This window comes from Hyla sarda, chromosome 1, assembly GCF_029499605.1.
Source record: "Hyla sarda isolate aHylSar1 chromosome 1, aHylSar1.hap1, whole genome shotgun sequence".
Taxonomy (NCBI): domain Eukaryota; kingdom Metazoa; phylum Chordata; class Amphibia; order Anura; family Hylidae; genus Hyla; species Hyla sarda.
In genome coordinates this window covers 587,189,339-587,208,809 of record NC_079189.1, presented here as the reverse complement: position 1 = coordinate 587,208,809, position 19,471 = coordinate 587,189,339, and the positions used below count along the sequence as shown (strand labels likewise).

Here is a 19,471-nt window from a genome sequence, read left to right as displayed (position 1 = left end):
ACAGCAGCTGATAAGTACTGGAAGGATTAAGATTTTAAATAGAAGTAATTTACAAATCTGTATAACTTTCTGACACCAGTTGATTTGAAAAAAACGTTTTCCCACTGCAGTACCCCTTTAAGCAGAGGTGAATAGAGCACTGAACGAGCAGATCTGAATAGAGCTTTGTGTGAACATGGCCTTACAGTGGTGTTTCACGACTCATAGCAAGCGCCAATCATGAAAGGGGTTTTCGAAATGGAAACACAAAGTATATTAGGTTAAAGACAGAACTTGTCATTATACCAGTGTTTCCCAACCTCTGTCTTTTCAGTTGTAAAACTACTACCCCCACTGTGCTCAAACAACCAAAGGCCGTATGGTGAGCTGGAGCCACATATGGAGCAATTGTCTCATTGACATACTGCCTGTATTACAGGATAGTCACCTATGAGGGGCACTAGAGGTGAGATTCTTCTTTCTGGGGGGACAGCAATTTTGTAAACTGCTCATAATGCAATACCTGAAAACGGTACTCCACCCCTAGACATCTTATCCCCTATCCAAAGGATAGGGGATAAGATGTCTGATCGTGGGGGTCCGGCCATCTCTAAGGAGGCACCCCAGTCATCCACTGCATGGAGCGAACTCTGCTCTGTGCCGGATGACGTGCGACCACAGCGGCATACCCCCTCTATTTACAGTGGGGATCAAAAGTTTGGGCCCCCCAGGTAAAAATTTGTATTAATGTGCATAAAGAAGCCAAGGAAAGATGGAAAAATCTCCAAAAGGCATCAAATTACAGATTAGACATTCTTATAATATGTCAACAAAAGTTAGATTTCATTTCCATCATTTACACTTTCAAAATAACAGAAAACAAAAAAATGGCGTATGCAAAAGTTTGGGCACCCTGCAGAGTTAATATCTTGTACTGCCCCCTTTGGCAAGTATCACAGCTTGTAAACGCTTTTGGAGCCAACCAAGAGTCTTTCATTTCTTGTTTGAGGTATCTTTGCCCATTCTTTCTTACAAAAGTCTTCCAGTTCTTCTGGGCTTCCTGGGCTGTCTGTCACGCACTGCTCTTTTAAGGTCTATCCATGATTTTCAATTAGGTTGAGGTCAGGAGATTGTGAAGGCCATGGCAAAACCTTCAGTTTACGCCTCTTGATGTAATCCCCCGTGGATTTCGAGGTGTGTTTAGGATCATTATCCATTTGTAGAAGCCATCCTCTCTTTAACTTCAGCTTTTTCACAGATGGCATCAAGTTAGCATCCAAAATTTGCTGAAATTTTATTGAATTAATTTTTCTTTCTACTCGTGAGATTTTCCCTGTGCCACTGGCTGCAATACAACCCCAAAGCATGATTGATCCACCCCCAGGCTTAACAGTTGGACAGAGGTTCTTTTCATTAAATTCTGTTCCCCCTCTTCTCCAAATGTACCTTTGCTCATTCTGGCCAAAAAGTTCAATTTTAACCTCATCGGTCCACAGAACTTGTTTCCAAAATGCATCAGGCTTGTCTATATGTTAATTTGCAAGGTTCAAACGCTGATTTTTGTGGTAAGGACATAGAAGAGGTTTTCTTCTGATGACTCTTCCATGAAGACCATATTTGTACAAGTATCTCTTTATAGTGGAATAGTGTACCACAACTCCAGTGTCTGCTAGATCTTTCTGGAGGGATTGTGCAGTCAAACGTGGGTTTTGAATTGTTTTCTCACAATCCTGCGAGCTGTTCTGTCTGATATTTTCTTGGTCTTCCAGATCTTGCTTTAACTTCCACTATTCCTGATGACTGCCATTTCTTAATTACATTCCGAACAGAGGATATTGACATCTGAAAACGTTTTGCTATGTTCTTATAGCCTTCTCCAGCTTTGTGAACGTCAACTATTTTCAATTTCAGATTTCTAGACAACTGCTTAGAAGAACCCATGGTGCTGATTGTTGGGGCACGGTCAGATGAGTCTGGTTATTTAAAACCTTTGAGATTGACATCACCTGGTCTTCCCAGATGATGATTGAGAACACCATGACACCGGCAGGTCTCAGCTTTGCAAAGGGGGCAGTGCATGCTATAAATTCTGCACGGTGCCCAAATTTTTACTTACGCCATTTTTTTGTTTTTTGGTTATTTTGAAAGTGTAAATGATGGAAATAAAATCGAACTTTTGTTGACATATTATAAGAATGTCTAATCTGTAATTTGATGCCTTTTGGAGATTTTTCCATCTTTCCTTGGCTTTTTTATGCACATTAATACAAATTTATACCTGGGGTGCCCAAACTTTTGATCCCCACTGTAGCTATCAAACCCCCTACCATAGACATGAATGGAGGGGGTGTGACGTGACATCACGAACATGGAAGCTCAAAGCTTCCGTGTTCAAAACGATGCGGCTCTGGCCCAGAGATCCCGGTGGCCGGACCCACCCCCCACCCTTGCGATCACACATCTTATCCCCTATCCTTTGGATAGGAGATAAGATGTCTTGGGGCAGAGTACCCCTTTAATAATTTAGGAAGCTCCTTACTTTTAAGGCTATGGCTAAAGGCTATACTTTTTTCCGTTTTGTACCTACAGCTCCTACGCAGACCTATGGGGGAGATTTATCAAAATCTGTGCAAAGGAAAAGTTGCCCAGTTGCCCATAGCAACCAATCAGATCGCTTCTTTCATTTTGCAGAGGCCTTGTTAATAATGAAAGAAGCGATCTGAATGGTTGCTATGGGCAACTTTACCTCTGGACAGGTTTTGATAAATCTCCCCCTATGTGTCTAGGAGGGCGCCAGCGACCAGATCAATTGGCACTAGGACCGCATGGACATTGCCGTCTCCATAGATGCAGTGTTGCGCTAAAAGAATGACCAAGTTAAATTTCAAAGCAGAATTCCGCTTGGAAATTCCACTGTGTGAATCCCAGCCTAAGGCTTGGTTCACACTACGTTTTATCTATATGGGAAATGGATACGGCTAGGGGGAGCAAAAACCGGGTGCTCCCGTATCCCAGCCAGACGCGGCCCATATTTAATGCATTTCAATGTGCCGACCGGAATAAAGCGGTGACTCCGGTCGGCTCATTTCTGCCCTGTATCCTGTTTTGTGACCGGACCTAAAACCGCAGCATACCAAGGTTTTAGGTCCTGTCAGAAAACTAGATATGGGTCAAAAATGAGCCGACCAGAGTCACCATTTGACTCCGGTCGGCTCATTGAAATGCTTTAATTATGGGCCAGGTCCGGCTGGGATACAGGAGAGCCCGGTTTTCGCCCCCCCCCCCCCCATCCGTATCCAGTTCCCATATATTTAAATCGTAGTGTGAACCCAGCCTAACTAATGAAAAACATATGGTAGATTAGGCTCTGTTCACACTGCCTTCTTTTTATGACACTAGTGCAAGGTTTCCTAACCAGGGTTCCTACAGCTGTTGCAAAACTACAACTTCCAGTATGCCCGGACAGCCAGAGGCTGTCCGGGCATGCTGGGAGTTGTAGTTTTGCAACAGCTGGAGGAACCCTGGATGGGAAACACAACACTATAGAATGCGTTGTATGATGGACCCCATTGACATCTGTCAATGTTCTGTGGTCTACTAGCAATTTGGAGGGTTTATAGTGCAAGTATAGACAGGAAGGAAGGGGCAGATGGAAGGGGCTATGACTACGGCTACTTGTAGTCTGTTACCATAGAGACTCATAGGCCTACATTGGAGCTGTATACACAAAACAGCAGGATTTTATTTCTTTAAAGGGATATTCCAGGCAAAACCTTTTTTATATATATATATATATATATATATATATATATATATATATATATATCAACTGGCTCCGGAAAGTTAAACAGATTTGTAAATTACTTCTATTAAAAAATCTTAATCCTTCCAATAGTTATTAGCTCTTGAAGTTTTCTGTCCAACTGCTCAATGATGATGTCACGTCCCGGGAGCTGTGCATGATGGGAGAATATCCCCATAGGAGCTGGACAGCTCCCGGGACGTGAGTCATCAGAAAGCAGTTAGACAGAAAACAACAACTCAACTTCAGAAGCTAATAACTATTGGAAGGATTAAGATTTTTTCATAGAAGTAATTTACAAATCTGTTTAAACATTTCCGGAGCCAGTTGATATATATATATAAAAAAAGTTTTGGCCTGGAATACCCCTTTAATCAAGAGCATTTCCAACACTGCTTTATTTTTTTAATTTATTTTTTATTGCAGATGCATTGGGACAGATGTAAGTTTACTGTACCTGACAAATCCTGAGCTGCGACATCTACTCCATGCCCCAACATAAGCTTCAGACAGTCCGCATTGCCCCTTATTGCAGCCAGGTGAAATCTGAAAAACAAAAGCGCATTTATTCTACTATGATGTAGAGTTGCTGCAATCCATACATAAACATCTGAGATAACGTACTGCAATTGCATAACGTTCTTGTGATCCAATAATATTATGACAGGAGGCCTTTCTGACTACAAACAAGCCATATGTAGTCAGATCCTGCAGTCATACTTCCTTCCATTTCCTACCTCAAACTAATCCACCGAATGTATACCGGGGGCCGAGGGGTGGAGGATCAGACTATATAGGGCTTGTTTAAAGTCTAATCATAGAAACACATTGGTCTGCATAGGTGCTGTATACACACAATGGTAGGAACATTTTCAACTTGACTATTTGCAGTCTAAGGATTATATATTGTTGCAAACTAACAGATAGTTTTGTGTAGGTGCTGATGAAGTGTTTAGCTCACAGAGCATTGTCTAGACTGCATACCATTGTATTTACTTCTCAGCTGAGAGCAGGGCTAGCTATGTACAATGTATCAGTCTGGAGTCCAGGCTGTTAAGCTCACAGAGCATTGTCTAGTCTGGATACAATTGTCTCCACTTCTCAGCTGAGAGCAGGACTAGCTATGTACAATGTATCAGTCTGGGGTCCAGGCTGTTTAGCTCACAGAGCATTGTCTAGACTGGATACAATTGTCTCCACTTCTCAGCTTAGAGCAGGACTAGCTATGTACAATGTATCAGTCTGGAGTCCAGGATGTTTAGCTCACAGAGCATTGTCTAGACTGGATACAATTGTCCCCACTTCTCAGCTGAGAGCAGGACTAGCTATGTACAATGTATCAGTCTGGGATCCAGGCTGTTTAGCTCACAGAGCATTGTCTAGACTGGATACAATTGTCCCCACTTCTCAGCTGAGAGCAGGACTAGCTATGTACAATATATCAGTCTGGAGTCCAGGATGTTTAGCTCACAGAGCATTGTCTAGACTGGATATAATTGTCTCCACTTCTCATCTGAGAGTATATCTCAGCTGAGGGGTAGAAACAGTATGTACATTAATACAATGTGCTTACATCTCTCTCTCTCTCTCTCTCTCTCTCTCTATATATATATATATACAGTATATGTATATTATCTATGTAACTGAATGAGTCTAAGAAGTACAGAGATGGAGCTGGCTTTTCAGTTGATGGTACCAAAACCCTACAGAAGAATGTGGTTTTCAGCACTGACTCCTCTTGTCAAATCTCAAGACTACTGAAGTCAATTTACATATAGTCTTATATTTCGGCATATATTAAGAATGAAAGTCACCTTTTAAAACATGCAAAATTGGGCTGCCCCAGAAGGAAGAAAACATACTCTCTAGTGCCACCTAGAGACAACTACAAAGTAAGCCCATGTCTGTCATGTCCTAAAGTCTTAAAATATGTAATAGGTTGGACACTGAGAAACAGGGTAGCTACCTAAAGGTGGCACAAGAATGAATTTTTGCTGACTTCTGGGGGAGAACTAATCTGCATACCTTTTCCCAGAGAGCTCTGCCTATAAGACTCCATATAACCGCCCAATCTTCTTAATGGGTTTCATACTGGCTCCAGAAAGTTTTACATATTTACTCTCTGCTGACACCTCTGTCTGTGCCAGGAACTGTCCAGAGCAGGAACAAATCCCCATAGCAAACCTATCCCGACATATTTCCTGCCATAGACAGAGGTGGCAGCAGAGATCACTGTGGTCAGACTGGAAAGAACTACACAACTTCCTCTGGAGCATACAGCCGCTGATAAGTACTGGAAGGATTAAGATTTTTTAATAGAAGTAATTTTCAAATCTGTTTAACTTTCTGGCACCAGTTGATTTAAAACATTTTTTCCCCACCGGAGTACGCCTTTAAGAAGACTGAAACCCCCTTTAAAAAGCATCTCCAACCAAATGTAAAGACTAACCAATGAGAGTTCACATATTACACCCCATGGTTCAAATCATTTCCAAGAAAATATGCGAATTGTCTAGAATTTCTGTAACAGGAAACGTGTATACAATGAACAGACAGTTCACAGTGTGGTTCTAGTCACTTGAATAGATTTCCATCGCCTCTTGAGACAGAAGAATTTGTGGTCTGTCTTGTGGTTTCGAAGGGCTTATCAAGTGCTGTACGAGACCTCCAGGAAGACCTCAGAGATGACTATCAGGTTTCAAAGGATAAAGAAATCTATTAAATACATACAGTAAAGACTCATAGTAAAGAACTGAAAACCTTCAAAATTAAAGGTTCCGTCACTAGATGCGTTGATAGGGTCCTTCCTATATCTTTGATCTAACTGGAAAGAACAGAAACTCTGAAGGACCACTGTTCAGTTCCATGTTTCTTCATGGATTTTCCTCATTCTGACCAATGAGTTGAATTTCAAGTCATGTATGTAAGGCCATGGACTATGGATCTCATCTGCAAAATGTTTGGGCTCCGTGTTCTTAAAGGGTACCTCTCATCAAAAAAAACTTTTGATACATTATAGATTAATGTATTCAGAATAACTTTCCAATAGCATGTTATAAAAATATATGCTTCTTTCTATTTAATTTTCCACTTTGGAAAAATGACCACTAGGGGTCTCCCTACCAGTCCTTTTTTATAGATTTCAGACTCATGCAGGAGTCCTAAATCTCAGACTGCAGCTGGGACACAGACAAGCTCGACACTGCTCCCTGGCAGTGTGCAGTGGTGAGTTTATCTGTGTCCCGGCTGCAGTCTGAGATTTAGGACTCCCGCATGAGTCTGAAATCTATAAAAAAAAAGGACTGGTAGGGAGACCCCTAGTGGTCATTTTTTCAAAGTGGAAAATTAAATAGAAAGAAGCATATTTTTTTATAACATGCTATTGGAAAGTAATTCTGCATACATTAATCTATAATATATCAAAAGTTTTTTTGATGAAAGGTACCCTTTAAGTAGAGAAAGATAAGATAATTGTGACAAACAGAGACGACAGAAGTAGTAAAGATGAATTTGCACTGTTATATATTACTGCTGTAATTGCAAACACCGTTGATTGTAAGCATAAAAGAAATGGAGCAAGGATATCCCATGTGGATCCCGGTAGGTGCTTCACGGAAACGAAGAAAGTACAAGTATATCGAAGGCAAGAAAAAATGAAAACGGAGCACTCACCCGGTGGTTATGCTAAGCGGTGGGTAGATTCCTGAACAGGGTCTTCGGCAGGGAGGCGGTAGATGGAACGAGGGGGAGCTCAGACGCCGGCCACGGTCAGTATCACGCCAATGGGTGCTTCGTCAGGCCTGTACGGCCTGACGAAGCACCCATTGGCGTGATAGGGACCGTGGCCGGCGTCTGAGCTCCTCCCATTCCATCTACCGCCTCCCTTGTTCGGGAATCTACCCGCAGCTTAGCATAACCACCGGGTGAGTGCTCCGTTTTAATTTTTTCTTGGCTTCGATAAAGATAAGATAATGTTTGACACCTGGCCTAGATACACACTAAACATCAGTTTGGCCAAAACTTATTTTTCACGACTCCCCCCAATGGAATAAGACTTCTCTCGCAAAGTCTTATCTTCCAGGTGAACAAAAGATCTGACATGTTGAAATCCAACACGATGGATTCTTGATTCTCCTGACATCTGCTGTTGAGGAATGGTCAAGAAATCCCCATACACCTTAGAAAGTAGTGCAAACAGTCAATTTAGTTGCTTGATTCCAGCCAGAAGAAGGTCATGACACTTAGACTCTATATGCAATAGACTTCAGTGCCAGAAAATGATACGTTGTGAGGAAAATTCCCATCAAACTTTAACTTCAGTGGATCTCCATGTCATAAAGGCCAACTCCATTTCCATTGATGCATTTGATATGCAACTTTTGTCGAGTCTTGGTCTTTCAGAAGCTGCAGTCTCAGCCGGCTTTATAAACCCAAAAACTTGGGATTCTCCCATTCACTGAGGTAGTCACTAGCTCTCGTGTTTATCATGACCCTTTTTCCCTTCACCCACTTTGTTTTCCCACAACCATTTTTCGAGGGCCTTCAGCACAGCCATTGACTCTCTTCTTCACCTTTGTCATCTTTTATTTCCTTGTCACAACTGAACCCTAATTCTTGCAGACCAAAGAGACCAATAGCAGGAATGAATAAATTTTTTTGCAAACTTTACAAGCCATTTCGACTACTTCAAGAGCCAAAATTATTTTCTTTATCAAGAGAGAAAAAAAAAAAAGTTAGGCACCAATGGTTATTTCCAGGCCATATTAGATACATAGTTTTGGGGATTTGTCAATTTCTGCATTAGGCTATGTTCACATTGCTGCTGTGCTCCGTCCCGTTCTTGGTCTGTTCGGCTTTTCTTTTTTTTTTTTGTGCCAAGCAAAACAGGTAGGAGGACAACTGACTCCACCGGGTCACCAATGGATCTCATTGACATAAAAAGGGTCCCTCGTGAATGCCGTAGTTTACCGGATGCTTGTTAAACTCCTGTCATTACGACGGAATTGCCATATAGTGGAGCCCGATGGCAATGTGAACCTAGCCTAAGAGTATCTTCTATATGATGGAACTCCAGGCACAACATACTGGTGGAAGACTAAAATGAAATGCCCATGTGGAACATTATGGGTTCTCCAATGTTCTAAACTTCAATCCATATGTTCTGTTTATGTCAATGGGAGCTTTGCTTCTTCTAAGAATTCTGTTCTTCCACAAGGATATCCAAATCAAAAGAGGCTGTCCAGAGCTACACCTATATACAGGTTGTGTGTGGTATTGCAGATCAACTGTATTCTGAATGATGTTGTATTGCAATATCAAAAACAACTCGTAGACAAAGGTGGCACTATTTCTGAAAGAAAGCAACCATGATTTTCTTATTCTGTGTAATCCCTAGAGAGTATGTGGCAGGTTTCAGGTATTACATATTTAGCCCGGTTAAAGGGGTTATCCAACATAAGGTGACATGCTTAGAAAGGATCCGTGCTTGTCTTGGGGATAAATGGCTGTGCTGTGAGTCCACCATTATCCTGCTGCTTTCTTTGTGTGAAATTGCTATTTCCTGTTGGAGTTCCTTCCCTCCAACTACAAGTCCTAGGATCCCTTGTTTGTAAGCGTGAGATCATATTTCGCCCTCCCACATATCAGTCACCCCACCCATTGCAGCACAGTTAAGCTCCCTTCAATGTGTGCTGTGCTTGAAACTACAATTCCCTGCAGCCCTTTGGAGAATGATCTCCCTCCCCCCCAGTGGTCGCTCCACCCATTGAAGCACAGACAGGCTCCTTTTCAACATCTAACTAGTGATGTAATGTCTCGAGCCGCACTGCAACCTGGGAAAAGCCTAAAACAACACTCATTTTGTATGCTACTAAAAATGAACATCTAGGCAAAGATGACATAAGAATTGCGAGACCACCATCAAACACAAGTACAGACACTATATTATGAACTACACTAACTTTACATCCCCTGTAGCATAGTCAAATAAAAAAAATAATAATCCTGGAGTACCCCTTTAAGGACAGGTCACCCTGAGTTGTAAATGACGTGTCTATGTTATAGTCAGAATGTATTTTTTCAGAACATTTTTCTTTCCTGATGTTACGGACGGATGTAATTTTTATTTCTAACATACGTTATTGATTAAGGCGCCGGGGTATTTTTTTTATTTTGTTTTTAACCAACGTAGATTTCCAGCTGGGGGCTGACCTCTGACATCGCATTGTAATTGTGTGAAATCCAACATTCCTGGACCGGCTTTATTTTTACCAGTTATGGTGATTTTACACATCCCAGACAAGAAAACAGAGGCTAATTGTCCTGGCCTGTGCTTTATCAGGAAATACACTCCGACTTTGATATATGAGGCTGTACATCACGTACGAGTTGTCCGGCAATCCACCGCACTGTAGTTACACTTACACAGCATGCTGCTAGCGCAGTGTTTTCCAAACAGTGTGCCTCCAGCCGAAGGCTGTCCGGACATGCTGGGAGTTGCAGTTTTGCAACAGCTGGAGGAACCCTGGTTGGGAAACATTGCTATAGGTATGTGTTTTTGAACACGGCATTATATTGTACGGTAATACTCAGGGGGACATTTATGAAAGTCAGTGTAGGTGCCCTGATTTTATACACAGGTTTTGATGGTGCATGTGCACCAATATATTAAATGGTGCAGGGCCTGTGATAAATATGGGGCTACCCCACAACTTACAATGGCCTCAACATACAATGGCCTCAACATACAATGGCCTCAGCATACAATGGTCTTTTCTGGACCATTGTAACTTGAAACCAGACTCAACATACAATACTACAGACAGTCCAGATCTGTCAAATGTGTCAATGGCTTGAAGAACCGACCAATCAGAATGGACTTTCACTTGTAAAACCCCTGTATTACTGAAGTGCATGCACTGACTGGCTGTCTGGTAGCGCCCTCTACAGTACAGGGAGGTATTACATGTTCTGTACTACTCTTTACCTGTATTACTGAAGTGTATGCACTGACTGGTGTCTGGTAGCGCCCTCTACAGTACAGGGAGGTATTACATGTTCTGTACTACTCTTTACCTGTATTACTGAAGTGTATGCACTGACTGGTGTCTGGTAGCGCCCTCTACAGTACAGGGAGGTATTACATGTTCTGTACTACTCTTTACCTGTATTACTGAAGTGTATGCACTGACTGGTGTCTGGTAGCGCCCTCTACAGTACAGGGAGGTATTACATGTTCTGTACTACTCTTTACCTGTGCCACAGTTGGCTGCTCCCTTGTAAGGGTGGCTCCATGTTACTTTTTTAGGACACTTTTATAGGACACTTTTATCAAAACCTGTCCAGAGGAAAAGTTGTCCAGTTGCCCATAGCAACCAATCAGATCGCGCAGGTTTTGATAATTCTCCCCCACTGTGTGTTCTGTACAGGACCCTGAAGAAGCTCCTGTCCTCTACACAGACAGTGATTACAGCTCCCAGCAGATCTTTCTTACTTTTATATGGAAAGATTTGCTTTATCTATATTATTTATCTACTTATTTTTTCTTTAATCCTCACTTTTTCCTATTTTTTGATGACATTTTGGTGGCTTCAGAACCAATTACCAGGTTTCCATAGAGTTATGGTTTCAACATACAATGGTCTCAACATACAATGGTCATCCTGAAACCAATTAATATTGTAACTTGAGGGATCACTGTACAGGCAGTGGACATATAACTGTGCCCTACAGTGAACATATAAGAGTGTAATTCAGCAAACATATACAGTCATGGCCGTAAATGTTGGCACCCCTGAAATTTTTCAAGAAAATGAAGTATTTCTCACAGAAAAGTATTGCAGTAACACATGTTTTGCTATACACACTTTTTCGCTTTGTGTGTATTGGAATTAACCAAAAAGGGAGGAAAAAAATAAAAAATAATTGGACATAATGTCACACCAAACTCCAAAAATGGTCTGAACAAAATTATTGGCACCCTTAAGTTAATATTTGGTTGCACACCCTTTGGAAAAATAACTGAAATCAGTGGCTTCCTATAACCATCAATAAGCTTCTTACACCTCTCAGCCGGAATGTTGGACCACTCTTCCTTTACAAACTGCTCCAGGTCTCTTATTGGAAGGCGCCTTTTCCCAACAGCAATTTTTAAGCTCTCCCCACAGGTGTTCAATGGGATTTAGATCTGGACTCATTGCTGCCACTTCAGAACCCTCAGTGTCATACAAAAAGCATAAAATATTGACATAGTGGGGACTATATATATATATATATATATATATATATATATATATAACAGCGCCATAAATAACAGTGAATAATAACTGCCCCAAACAGTGAACCTATAGGATCCCTGTGTGGTGCTGTTATATGTTCTATGTATGGCACTGTTATTTGTTTACTGAATGACACTAGTTCATTGTTACAAGTTCACTGTTTGGTAGTGTTATATGTCCACTGTGTGATGCTGCTATATGTTTACTGTATGGCACAATTATTCGTTCTCTGTATGGCATTTTTATAACAGCACCATAAAGGGAATATTGCCATACAGGGAACATATAACAGCACCATACAGGGATTCTATAATAGCACCATAATGGGAACATGTAATAGTGCTATACAAGGAACATATAACAGTACCATAAAGGGAACATGTAATAGTGCCATACAGGGATCCTATAACAGCACCACAAAGGGAACATGTAATAGTACCATACAAGGAACATATAACAGTACCATAAAGGAACATGTAATAGTGCTATACAAGGAACATATAACAGTACCATAAAGGGAACATGTAATAGTGCCATACAGGGATCCTATAACAGCACCACAAAGGGAACATGCAATGGTATCATACAAGGAACATATTACAGCACCATACAGGGATCCTATAACAGCACCATACAGGAAACATGTAATAGTGCCATACAAGGAACATATAACAGTACCATAGAGGGATACTATAACAGTACCATTTAAGGATACTATAATAGTGTCATACAGGGAACATATAACAGTACCATACAGGGAACATATAACAGTACCATACATGGATCCTTTAAAGGGTACCTCTCATCAAAAAAACTTTTGATATATTATAGATTAATGTATGCAGAATAACTTTACAATTGCATGTTATTAAAAAATATGCTTCTTTCTATTTAATTTTCCACTTTGAAGAAATGACCACTAGGGGTCTCCCTACCAGTCCTGGCAGCAAGCATTTCAGACTCATGCTGGAGTCCTAAACACTACGAGCTGCTTTGTTCACAAAGGAGAACACTCAGAGCTGCCAGCCTGCTTTGTTCACAGCCTGTTTGGCTGTGAACAAAGCAGGCTGGCAGCTCTGAGTGTTTAGGACTCCAGCATGAGTCAGAAATGCTTGCTGACAGGACTGATCGGGAAAAATATAATAGAAAGAAGCATATTTTTCATTAACATGCTATTGGAAAGTTATTCAACATTCATTAATCTAAAATATATCAAAAGTTTATTTGATGAGAGGTACCCTTTAACTGCACCATACAGGGAACATGTAATAGTGCCATACAGGGAACATGTAATAGTGCCATACAGGGAACATGTAATAGTGCCATACAGGGAACATGTAATAGTGCCATACAGGGAACATGTAATAGTGCCATACAGGGAACATGTAATAGTGCCATACACGAAACATATAACCATAAACATAAATAGTGATTACACAACAGCACATGCAAACCCATGAGGTAGGCAAAGAGCAATGAGAAATGGCGGTGAGAGTGGGGAGGCCAATGCTTCTTTGTTATGACATAATCTGGACCTGTCCCAGTATTTTCTGTTAGTACACATAGCATTTATAGCAGACAGGTATGTGCTGAAAGGTCTGCACACAGACATCTTTGGCACCTTCTGAGCCCTATCCTATTATATTTATAAGAGATTACAATGTATGAATTCACTGTACCTATTATGACATTCCTATAATCTGCCACAAAGTATAACAACCCAGATAACAGAACTACTTTCCAAAGCGGCCGCCCCGCTATTGCAGTGAGAAAGCACATGCCAGGAATTCCACGTCTTCTGCATTGTTAATTGGTCTGAAGGAATAACAATAACAAAGGGCACTCTGTGTAATAGTAAATCTACTCTACAGAGGGGTAAGAGTTATCCGCCATAAAACATCAACAGAACAACCATGCTTGGACCTCAGGGATACCAATATCAAAGGAACCTGCTCTAGATCTATAACCTCATCTAAAGGTAGCCACACAAGTAATATAACTATCTCACCAGGAAAGCACTTGGGACTCTGGGGAGGTAAGTTGTTGCCAGTCTCCTTTGGCGGCGGCTTATTTTCTTGAGAGCAAAAGGTTCAGGCAGCTAAAATACAGTATGTCTGGTCCTTCTCTCAAATGGCCTACATAATACATTAAATAGTGGATCGGTCCCCTCTAATAGGCTGACACATTTCTGATATGGTGACATATGACACATGGTGATATAATGACCTTTACAATACAATAACATCACCCTGAATGGAGGCCCTGACAGACACAGATGCCCAGGGAATGGGCTAACAAGCATGTCATCCTTATCTGGCATCCAAATGAGACGCTCATCAAGGTGCAGGTAAAAAGTCGTACAGGATGTGTAGTACCACACTGTACTGTAGAGAGGCGCTAATGGACAGCCACTCAGTACATGCACTTCAGTAATACAGGGGTTTTACCAGTGATGTGTCCATGCCAACTGTTTGGGTCTTCTTGTAAATCAGATGTACTACAGTTCAGGACTCTCTGTGGCACTGTATGTTGCACATGATTTTAAATGTGCACTGTCAGATACAAAAACTTTTTATGTTGTACATCTTGGCAAAACATCAACCTTTCAAATATACTTCATAATAAAATGTTATTTTATTTTTATAGAAATCATGGCTTATAAAATCATGGCTTTGTCCAAGCTGAAGCACAGTCATTGACAAAGTCCAGTAAGTGAGGGTGGGATAGCACTCCTCTGTGCTCTCTCTTGTCTGATAGCACTCCTCTGGGCTCTCTCCTGTCTGATAGAACTCCTCTGTGCTCTCTCCTGTCTGATAGTACTCCTCTGTGCTCTCTCCTGTCTGATAGCACTCCTCTGTGCTCTCTCCTGTCTGATAGTACTCCTCTGTGCTCTCTCCTGTCTGATAGTACTCCTCTGTGCTCTCTCCTGTTTGATAGCACTCCTCTGTGCTCTCTCCTGTCTGATAGCACTCCTCTGTGCTCTCTCCTGTCTGATAGTACTCCTCTGTGCTCTCTCCTGTCTGATAGTACTCCTCTGTGCTCTCTACTGTCTGATAGCACTCCTATGTGCCCTGTCCTGTCTGATAGTACTTCTCTGTGCTCTCTCCTGTCTGATAGCACTCCTCTGTTCTCTCTCCTGTCTGATAGGACCCTCTGTGCTCTCTTCTGTCTGATAGCACTCCTCTGTGCTCTCTCCTGTCTGATAGCACTCCTCTGTGCTCTCTCCGGTCTGATAGCACTCCTCTGTGCTCTACCGTCTGATAGGACTCCTCTGTGCTCTCTCCTGTCTGATAGCACTCCTCTGTTCTCTCTCCTGTCTGATAGCACTCCTCTGTTCTCTCTCCTGTCTGATAGGACTCCTCTGTGCTCTCTCCTGTCTGATAGGACTCCTCTGTGCTCTCTCGTCTGATAGGACTCCTCTGTGCTCTCTTCTGTCTGATAGCACTCCTCTGTGCTCTCTCCTGTCTGACAGTACTCCTATGTTCTCTCTCCTGTCTGATAGCACTCCTCTGTGTACTCTCCTGTCTGATAGCACTCATCTGTGCTCTCTCCTGTCTGATAGGACTCCTCTATGCTCTATCCTGTCTGATAGCACTCCTCTGTGCTCTCTCCTGTCTGATAGAACTCCTCTGTGCTCTCTCCTGTCTGATAGGACTCCTCTGTGCTTTCTCCTGTCTGATAGGACTCCTCTGTGGACTCTCCTGTCTGATAGCACTCATCTGTGCTCTCTCCTGTCTGATAGGACTCCTCTATGCTCTCTCCTGTCTGATAGCACTCCTCTGTGCTCTCTCCTGTCTGATAGAACTCCTCTGTGCTCTCTCCTGTCTGATAGGACTCCTCTGTGCTCTCTCCTGTCTGATAGGACTCCTCTGTGCTCTCTCCTGTATGATAGCACTCCTCCGTGCTCTCTCCTGTATGATAGCACTCCTCTGTGCTCTCTCCTGTCTGATAGGACTCATTTGTGCTCTCTCCTATCTGATAGGGCTCCTCTGTGCTCTCTCCTATCTGATAGGACTCCTCTGTGCTCTCTCCTGTCTGATAGCACTCCTCTGTGCTCTCTCCTGTCTGATAGGACTCCTCTGTGCTCTCTCCTGTCTGATAGGACTCCTCTGTGCTCTCTCCTGTCTGATAGCACTCCTCTGTGCTCTCTCCAGTCTGATAGCACTCCTCTGTGCCCTCTCCTGTCTGATGGCACTCCTCTGTGCTCTCTCCTATCTGATAGGACTCCTCTGTGCTCTCTCCTGTCTGATAGGACTCCTCTGTGCTCTCTACTGTATGATAGTACTCCTCTGTCATCTCTTCTGTCTTATATAACCCCTCTATGCTCTTCCCTGTCCTATCAGACAGGAGAGAGCACAGAGGAGTGCTAGCCCACCTTCACTTACAGGACTTTGTCCATGCCTGTGCTTCAGCTTGGACAAGGCCATGATTTTATAAGCCATGATTTCTATAAAAAGGAAATACAATTTTCTTATGAAGTATATTAGAAAGGTTAATGTTTTGCCAAGATGTAAAACTTAAAACATTTTTTTGTATGTGACAGTGCCTATTTAAAGGGGTTATCCACCATAAGGTGATTTTAGTACATACCTGTCAGGCTATGCTTTTGTGAACTAGGTATTTCCTGTTGGAGTTTGGTCTCGTAAACTATACATCCCATAGTTCCATGCTTGTGTGAAGTTACATTTCTCCCTCTTACACATCAGCCACCCCACCCATTGCAACACAAATGAGCTGCATTCCATTCAAAAGACCCAGTGTTTTCTAATCAGGGGGCCTACAGCTGTTGCAAAATATTATCTCCCGCCCATTGGTCACTCCTCCCATTGAAGCAGGACAGACTCATGATGTCAGGTCTCGAAGCACTGCAATCTGGGAAATCCCAAGACCTGAGTAATTTTGTATGCTGTTAAAAATAAATATTAGGGTGAAAATCACAGAAGAATTGTGGGAAAACCGTCACACACAGGTACAGATACTATATTAAGAATTACACTAACTTTACAGACCCTGTAGCATAATCAAATAATAAATTTTTTTTTTCTGGAATACCCCTTTAAGTTCCACATACCCCAATATAGTGGTGTTTTTTGACAACCTGTTTGGAATTCAAGGGGAATTTGAATTGACTTCCATAATCGACGATCAACAGGGAGGCACATAAATACAGTGCCGAATAGGGGGGACCACCATTTGACACGTCATCTCCATGCATCTTTATGGGAGACCCGGAGATGTATGAGTACAGAACTTCATCCCCGCTCCGTGCTTGAGGAGAGCCAGAGCGCCATACAGGAGATCGCGGGTGGTCCACAGGTTGTGTATAGTACTGCAGCTCAGTCCTATTCACTTCAATGTTTCCATTCAAGGTCCTCTAGCTTGTGCTCAATATCCCATGAAAAACCTTAGTAGATCCACTTATAACCTATATTGCTCCTCTATATCAGAGCAGATGTATAAGATCTAATATACAGTCATGGCTGTAAATGTTGGCACCCCTGAAATTTTTCAAGAAAATGAAGTATTTCTCACAGAAAAGGATTGCAGTAACACATGTTTTGCTATACACATGTTTATTCCCTTTGTGTGTATTGGAACTAAACCAAAAAAGGAGGAAAAAAAGCAAATTGGACATAATGTCACCAAACTCCAAAAATGGGCTGGACAAAATTATTGGCACCCTTTCAAAATTATGGAAAAATAAGATTGTTTCAAGCATGTGATGCTCCTTTAACCCCTTAAGGACGCAGGACGTAAATGTACGTCCTGGTGAGGTGGTACTTAACGCACCAGGACGTACATTTACGTCCTAAGCATAACCGCGGGCATCGGAGCGATGCCCGTGTCATGCGCGGCTGATCCCGGCTGCTGATCGCAGCCAGGGACCCGCCGGCAATGGCCGACGCCCGCGATCTCGCGGGCGTCCGCCATTAACCCCTCAGGTGCCGGGATCAATACAGATCCCGGCATCTGCGGCAGTTCGCGATTAAAATGAACGATCGGATCGCCCGCAGCGCTGCTGCGGGGATCCGATCATTCATAACGCCGCACGGAGGTCCCCTCACCTTCCTCCGTGCGGCTCCCGGCGTCTCCTGCTCTGGTCTGTGATCGAGCAGACCAGAGCAGGAGATGACCGATAATACTGATCTGTTCTATGTCCTATACATAGAACAGATCAGTATTAGCAATCATGGTATTGCTATGAATAGTCCCCTATGGGGACTATTCAAGTGTAAAAATAAATGTAAAAAAATGTAAAAGTAAAAGTAAAAAAAAAGTGAAAAATCCCCTCCCCCAATAAAAAAGTAAAACGTCAGTTTTTTCCTATTTTACCCCCAAAAAGCGTAAAAAACATTTTTTATAGACATATTTGGTATCGCCGCGTGCGTAAATGTCCGAACTATTAAAATAAAATGTTAATGATCCCGTACGGTGAACGGCGTGAATGAAAAAAAATTTAAAAAGTCCAAAATTCCTACTTTTTTTATACATTTTATTAAAAAAAAAATTATAAAAAATTTATTAAAAGTTTTTTATATACAAATGTGGTATCAAAAAAAAGTACAGATCATGGCGCAAAAAATGAGCCCCCATACCGCCGCTTATACGGAAAAATAAAAAAGTTATAGGTCATCAAAATAAAGGGATTATAAACGTACTAATTTGGTTAAAAAGTTTGTGATTTTTTTTAAGCGCAACAATAATATAAATGTATATAATAATGGGTATCATTTTAATCGTATTGACCCTCAGAGTAAAGAACACATGTCATTTTTACCAGAAATTGTACGGCGTGAAAACAAAACCTTCCAAAATTAGCAAAATTGCGTTTTTCGTTTTAATTTCCCCACAAAAATAGTGTTTTTTGGTTGCGCCATACATTTTATGATATAATGAGTGATGTCATTACAAAGGACAACTGGTCGCGCAAAAAACAAGCCCTCATACTAGTCTGTGGATGAAAATATAAAAGAGTTATGATTTTTAGAAGGCGAGGAGGAAAAAATGAAAACGTAAAAATTAAATTGTCTGAGTCCTTAAGGCCAAAATGGGCTGAGTCCTTAAGGGGTTAAACTCACCTGGGGGCAAGTAACAGGTGTGGGCAATATAAAAATCACACCTGAAAGCAAATAAAAAGGAGAGAAGTTCACTTAGTCTTTGCATTGTGTGTCTGTGTGTGCTACACTAAGCATGGACAACAGAAAGAGGAGTTTGCTTTTCTTGAATAAGATCTTTTTTTTTTTTTTTCCCTATAGACGTCCTTCCAATAAGAGAAACCTAGAGCTGTTTTCAAAGGAAGTGTGGTCCAACTATCCGGCTGAGAGGTGTAAGAAGCTTATTGATGGTTATAGGAAGCGACTGATTTCAGTTATTTTTCCAAAGGGTGCGCAACCATTATATTAAGTTAAGGGTG

The 19,471-nt window shown here is 41.8% G+C and overlaps 1 protein-coding gene across 3 annotated transcripts in view; it reads right to left on the bottom strand.

Moving 5' to 3' along the window:
* RAI14 (retinoic acid induced 14) overlaps nucleotides 1-19,471 on the bottom strand; it is a 169,414-nt gene that overhangs the window by 41,926 nt on the left and 108,017 nt on the right. For all 3 annotated transcript variants that reach the window (XR_008848726.1, XM_056545644.1, XM_056545657.1), the window contains exon 4: nucleotides 4,239-4,327. Coding sequence is in view for 2 of the 3 variants with exons in the window: in XM_056545644.1 (XP_056401619.1) it covers nucleotides 4,239-4,327 (89 nt within the window). In the remaining variant the exon portion in view is untranslated. The remainder of the gene's footprint in view (nucleotides 1-4,238; nucleotides 4,328-19,471) is intronic.